General features: G+C 33.6%; 1 protein-coding gene across 1 annotated transcript; it reads right to left on the bottom strand.

Moving 5' to 3' along the window:
* Window positions 1-5,572: 5,572 nt before the first annotated feature.
* LOC111275343 (ribosomal protein-like protein) lies at window positions 5,573-6,347 on the bottom strand. Its single transcript, XM_022860654.2, has one exon. The coding sequence runs from the start codon at window positions 6,186-6,188 to the stop codon at window positions 5,748-5,750; it is 441 nt and encodes a 146-aa protein (XP_022716389.2). The 5' UTR covers window positions 6,189-6,347; the 3' UTR covers window positions 5,573-5,747.
* Window positions 6,348-7,326: the final 979 nt, after the last annotated feature.

Here is a 7,326-nt window from a genome sequence, read left to right as displayed (position 1 = left end):
AGGGTAGATCGTGATTGAGGAGATGGCATCCCAAAGCGACGTTGCTAGCCAACAACCAGAGGCCCAGGAGCATGGGCGAGGAAGAGGCAAGAAAGCTGGTTCTAGAGATATCTGGTCTACCATGGACGGTAGGCTGGCCAAGGTAGAGGTGACCATAGGCGACATGGGGGAGAAGCTGGAGGAAGTAAAGACTCACATTACATCGCTAGAAGAAAGCTGGTTCTAGAGATATCTGGTCTACCATGGACGGTAGGCTGGCCAAGGTGGAGGTGACCATAGGCGACATGGGGGAGAAGCTGGAGGAAGTAAAGACTCACATTACATCGCTAGAAGAAAGCTGGTTCTAGAGATATCTGGTCTACCATGGACGGTAGGCTGACCAAGGTGGAGGTGACCATAGGCGACATGGGGGAGAAGCTGGAGGAAGTAGAGACTCACATTACATCGCTAGAAGAAAGCTGGTTCTAGAGATATCTGGTCTACCATGGACGGTAGGCTGACCAAGGTGGAGGTGACCATAGGCGACATGGGGGAGAAGTTGGAAGAAGTAGAGACTCACATTACATCGCTAGACTCCATGGGGGAGGAGATCCAAAGTGAGCTAGAAGTTGCTCTCAACAATGGCCTGGATGCGATCACCCGAAAGAATGAATCCTTGGAGGCGTTCGAACCCGCGCGGCTCCGGAACTCGGGCATTCACCCTTCCGGCGTCTCAGATCAGCCTACCTGCCACGGTTCACACCTTTGTGAGGTATTGTCCGCTCTGGCCCCCCTAGCCTCCCAGTTTTGTCCTACAAAAGGCGCCTCACAAGACGAAGATGGTGTGAACCCTTTTATACCCTAGTGACCCTCCTATTATGTTCGATGTGGGATTCAGGACTCCTCCTTAGGTCCGTGACATTCTCCCGCACCCAACCTCGTGACGCCCTTGTCATGGAGGTTAGTCACCCTGCCTACTTCCCTCGAAGTGCTTGGCGTGGATTGAACGGTTTAGGGCTGGCTCTGATACCACTTGTCACGGGTCGAGACTTAAGCTCCGAACCTGCGCAGCTCCGGGACCCGAGCATTCACCCTTCCGGCATCCCAGATCAGCCTACCTGTCATGGTTTACACCCTTGTGAGGTATTGTCCGCTCTGGCCCCCCTGGCTTCACGGTTTTGTCCTACAAAAGACGTCTCACAAGGCGAAGATGGTGTGAACCCTTTTACACCCCAGTGACCCTCCTATTATGTTCGATGTGGGATTCAGGATTCCTCCTTAGATCCGTGACACCTGCCTTTGTGATTGCCAAATGACCATCCGGTCCTTGGGCTTTAGGGAAGAAACTTCGAAAGTATATTGGGCAAAGTTAAATCGTTAATCGAAGTTAAAACTTAACTTTAGTTAGTTCAGCCCCTTCGTCCCACTTAAACTCGTGAAGATTTTTTATGAAAAAAATTGTAAGGTCTAATAAAATTAAAGTGAACAATATTTTATAAGTTGGTGTGAATTATAATATTAAATTATTTACTTTAATAAATGAATTGAATTTAACATGAAATTGTAGGTCAAAGTTAAGCTTAAAGATATTATTATAATAGTAAATAATATTTTTATTTAATTTTAAAATAATTAAATACATATTTGACTCATGAACTTTTAAATTTTGGTCATATTAATGCTTAAAGAAATTTTTTGTTTGATTAATTTTTGAAATTTAATTTCATAACTCGGTTTACCTCAAAATTTAATTTCATTAAAAAAAAAAGCTAATGTATTTTAAATAGCCAATCAAATAAGACCATCAACGAAATTCCATGTCTTCAACTTAATTTTTTTTCACATCATTCAAAATTCACATCAGATACCAAAAAAAAAAAAAAAAACACTTATTTTTTAATCGAGATAAAAAATATTTTCAAGAAGTTGATTTCTTTGAAAAAGAAAGTACAATTGATTTAGGGTTTTATGTGATTAAAGTATGGTATTTAAGCAATCAATTTAAAAAATACAATCAATTGGGGGTTGTGTTTAGATCAATCGATCAGTCTTTGAAATTGGGGGTTTAGGACAATCGATTTAGAAAATACAATCTATCGGGGGTTTTGTGTTTAGGGTAATTTATGGGTCTTTAAAATTACTTAACATTTTATTAAAATCATATTTTATATTTTAATAGTTAGAAATAATATTTATATTTTAATAAATATAATAAATAATAAGAATAAATAACTAGGAATAATTATTATTTATATTTATTAAAATATAAATATTATTTATTAATATATAATAATTAATCTTTATGTAATAAAAAAGAAATATCTATATATAAAATTAATAAAAAGGAAATATTTATATTTATATGAAAATTATTAAAAAGGAAATTAAAATCATTTTTATATTTTTTATATGAATGTAGATTTTTTTATTAATTTTACATATATACATTTTTTTATTATTTATTTTGACCGTGATCAAATAATTAATTATTTTTATTAACATTTTATTTTTCATTAATTTTATATATTATTATTTTTATAATTATTTTTAATTATGATATCAATTAATAAAATTTTTTGTTAGATCATCCTTTTTTGAAAATTTCTTATTTTTATACATATATAAGTTTTTTTATAATATCATTATTCGCATGTCTCAAAAATGCCAACATATTATTAATATAAAAATACAAGAGTTTTAATAGTAAAAAATAAGAATTGAAAAGTTTAATTAGATAAAATAGTAATATAAGGGTTTAATTATATTATTTTGAATATTTAAAAGTTTTTTTTATATTTTATTTAAACTTATTATTTGTTATTAAACCAGTTCGATTAAAAAAAATTTATCCGATTTATTGATTTGTTATGTAAATTATGGATTCAAAATTATTTAAAATAATTTAATTATAAAATTGATCTAATTACAAAATCAGATTTCAATATTGATTTTTTTATTCATCCGGTCGGACTGACAATTTGATCCGATTTTTGATAACTATCAAATAAACCAATTGGAGGTAACTCTAAACATGGGGTTTCAATGTGTCCAATGGATCTAGCCCGCGGACACCTCTAGATAGGGCATACCTTAAACAGAGCACAATTGATCTTATAGATGCATACAACACAACTGGATATACCTTGCTCAGAAAAGCACATCTAGCCTTGAAATTGAATCAAGGATAATTTATATACATACATACATACATGCATGCATACATATATATTTATTTATTTGCCATTCAAAACTTCAGATATAACAATAACAGAAACGAAAGTCGAAACAAACGAACAAAAATGAGCTAAAGATGCTATAGAGACTCGCCAATGTCTCCAGATCTTCCAATTAAGTCCAACTACCCAAAGGGGTGCAGGTAAACCGCCCTTTGTCCAAGATATGAACCGATGGGAAAGGAGGCTGTCGAACCCGACCTAAGGTGAACTTTCCTAGTCAGCGACCATGTTTACAAGTATTGCCTCCAAATTCTCTTAGATTGCCAAGTTAACAGCCACGTTTGAGGTTTCAACCTTCAGGGCAAAATACATAGTTACCAGTTATCCATTCTCATCTCTCACAACCACTCCAATGCCTGCTTTGCCACTTTATCAAAAGCTCCATTACTGCTAAACTTGAGGCAGTGGGCAGGAGGGTGGGACCTACCAGTGTTTGGAGCCTTCACCTCTCTGCTGCACACTCTCTATTTCATGAGGTTATCCTTCTTAATCTTCAAAAAACTGCATGCTGCTTTGCCTATTTTCTTAATTGCATCTAAGCTTCTTCTGCTCAAACACTGCTCCACATTTGCTCTTCCAAATTTAAAGAAACCACATATTTCCCCATTCAATGAGTTTTGTCCCTAGACCAACAAAATCCACTCATCAATTGTGGTGATTTTTATCTTGTCCATAATGTGATCCAAACCACGAACCATCCACCCAATCACAGAGCAATAACATGTGTTCCACCGTTTCCTCAACCTTGGAACACAAAGGACAGAGAGGATCAGTCCCTAGCTTTCTTCTAAACAAAGCATCTTAATTTGGTTGCCAGTGATCTGGAAGAAGCTCTACAAAGAAAATGTTTGACATTTTTATCCACCATGTAGGAAGAGATGCACTAAGAACTGCTCTCTCCCGTGGATTGTTCTTCATGGCATGATACCCTGACTTAACAGAAAATGCACCATTCTTATTTGGCCATACCACTTTATATTCCCTGGTTCTCCTGCTAAGTGGTATGGTTCTATTGCATCCAAATTTTCTTCAGACACTAGATGACTAATGGCTTCCAGATTTCAAGTTCGGGAGGCTTGGCCAATCTAGGATCTTCAGCTTGGAGGCTCTGGGATGGTGTTGGCCTACGACTTTCAATTCCTTTTACCTACCTGTCCCCTACCCTCCAAGGTGCTACACCAGACCCGACAAGTTGTGCACCCTTTCTAGCTTTCATCAGTGAGCTTTTCAGAAAATATATATACCTTTAAACACCCTTTTCCATAGACTGTTGTCATTTTGAAGAAGTCTCTAACACTGTTTAGCCAATAAGGCAAATTCAACAATTCAAAATCCTTAAATTCCACTACTCCATTTCCCTTTGCTGTTGTAAGTTCTTCTCATCTCTACCAATGGATTTTCCTTCATCGCCTTATTGTCCCCACCCAAATTTTGATATGGCAGATTTAATCTCATGACAAAAGCTCTAGGTACAGTAACTTCTTTTACCTGCCTTGTAGCTTTGCCAAAGCTCTGTCCTTCAGAAAAACAATTACCTCTCTTGTAGATTTCAAAATAACAATTTGAAAATATAATAAATAAATATCTACTTTTTTCAATTAAAAGTTTTAAACCTATATTTTTCAAAATTTTAGTTTTATACAATATTTTATAATGGTCAAAGAATTTGACCAAAAAAGTGAACATGTTAGAGAGCAAGAGCATTCTTGTTCCAAAAGGAATAAGTATGGTTTCCGGATGCTAGACAGCTATAGCACTGCTTCAACTTTTCTTTTTTTCTTAATTGTCTTCTTTCTTTTTGAATAGTGATTCACTTCTAATGAAATACACTAATAATATAGTCAAGTAAAGATACAATAATAATACTAATAATAAGGTTAATGTTATGAATGATCTTAAATAATAGTAAAATTTAAAATCTCAAATTAAATACTTGAAGTATAAATTTCTGATATTCAACCTTAATATAACTAGTTTAAAATAATGACACTTGATGAAATAACCTTTTAAAGGTTTCAAGCACCACATTAATTAATTGATTCATAGTCATATAACACATTATAGATTTTTAAAATTCAAATAGCATTGACCGTTTACTATAGTTTAGAGATCATGACATTAACCCATAATAAAAAAACCTTGTTTAATATAAATTCCATAAAAAAAAAAAGAAAAAGAAAACAGAATTACCAAATTTTTAAAAAGAAAACCTACCACATTATAAATACTTAAGAATAAAGATGTAATGTTGATAAAAAGAATAATAAAATTCTAAGCCAAAGGTGAAAAATGACAATGACATGATCCTTCAAGATGATTCTTTTGACTGCTGTGACAAGTTAAAGTATTTCCCAAAATTCAGAAATTCACAAGTACTTGCATTTCATTTCCACAAACTAGAATATGATAATACCACAAAAGAAATTATAGTAGAAACATTCTGATTTTTTTAATTTGACACTAGTTCAATACCATTAGCCAAAATGAAATTCAAATAAATAAAAGAACTCTAACCAGGACATGTAATCTAATCTAAGAAGAAGAAGAACGCTTAGTAGCAGTCCTAACAGCAGACCAAATCTGAGCAAAACCCTCAAAAACATGAGGCAAAACACTGCCAATGCCATTCAAAGCAGCCCCAGAAGCAATTCCAATGGCAAAAGTCTCCATATATCCAGGCTTAGAGTCAAGCTTCATATCAACAACAGCAAGCCTGCTGTTGACACTGTCAATCTTTCTTGAAGTGTCAAGCAAGAACTTGTCCTTCTTGGATTTGGGGTTGGAAGAGATGATTCTCATCACCACATTCTGAAGATCCTCAATTACTTTGATGGAAGCTTCTTGGGAATCAACGCCTTGGTTTTCGTAAAGGGATATCAGCTCTTGTGGTGTAGGGATTTTTTTCTTTGCTTTGTTGTTGCTGTTGTCTCTGTCTTTTTGAGGAATAGCAATGGGCGTTGCTGGTTGTTCCATTTTTCTTTTTTTTTGGTGTCTTTCAATGAGAAGATAGAAGAAAAGAGAAAAGCCCCGCAAGCACTGAAGAAAAACCCTAGGATTTTGGGAGCTTTTGGAAGATAAGGTTGAATAGGTACCCGACGGTAGAAGTCATAGATAGCGATGATAAATTTTGATTTCTTTTTTTTGGGGGTTGTGGGCTGACAACATTCTTTATATTAGTTTATAAGCCCAAACTTCTCTTTGGGAGCAATGGTCCCATATGGCCGTATGCTATGGCCTTGTTCCAACTCTTTAAAAAGATCCAAAATAACATTTTTCTTCATAAAAACAATAAAACGAAAAAAAAAAAAAAGAAAAGAGCTTCGTTGACAAGTGGAATTCAAGGTTTTTTTTTTTTAAAACGGTTACACATGTCTCATTTTTTTAAAAATTAATTAATTTATTTTTTTACATAAAAAAATATATAATAAAAATATTATTATTTTAATTTCATTTATAAAATTAAAATATTTTACTATTAATACATTTGATAATTTCTTTTTTTTTCCCTCTAACTGTGTATGTATATAGGTAGCATCGAAGAGTATAATTGGAGGGTCCCAATTGCATTGCTCCTCTAGTTTTCAATTGGAGAGAGAAAAGGTTCATTGTTTCACTAAACTTCTAGGCAATTAACTACTTTAGCTGGAATTTAATGTAAAATTGAAATAACATCAAAATTTTAATTATAGTAGTCAACTATCTTTAGTAGAGTAATCGATTCTTGTTATTAAATTTATATCCAAACACAAATCTTCATTATTAATTTTAATATTATTATTATTATAATTTATTTTACCATTATCGTTATTTTTAATTTCATATTAATCTAAATAAACCTTTTAATATAAGCGGTATGTTCCATTTTTCTTTCTCTTTCTTTCTTTCTAAATTCAATTAAATTTCCGTTAAATCAATAGATATTGTCCCAAAAATATATGTTTGATTTTCTTTTATTTTCAATGGAGGTAGAACACAACGCCTTGGACTGGAATATGTTAAAAGGATAGTATGTTCTATGCGGTACTTGCTAGATTGTTTAAAGCATGCATCAATCTGTTCATCAATTTAATTTGATTCACTTCAATCAAATTCAAAAATTGAGCTCGGATAA

Source organism: Durio zibethinus, chromosome 26 (assembly GCF_047325235.1).
Source record: "Durio zibethinus cultivar Kanyao isolate XHJ-2024 chromosome 26, ASM4732523v1, whole genome shotgun sequence".
Taxonomy (NCBI): Eukaryota; Viridiplantae; Streptophyta; class Magnoliopsida; order Malvales; family Malvaceae; genus Durio; species Durio zibethinus.
This window is presented reverse-complemented; position numbering and strand designations above follow the sequence as displayed.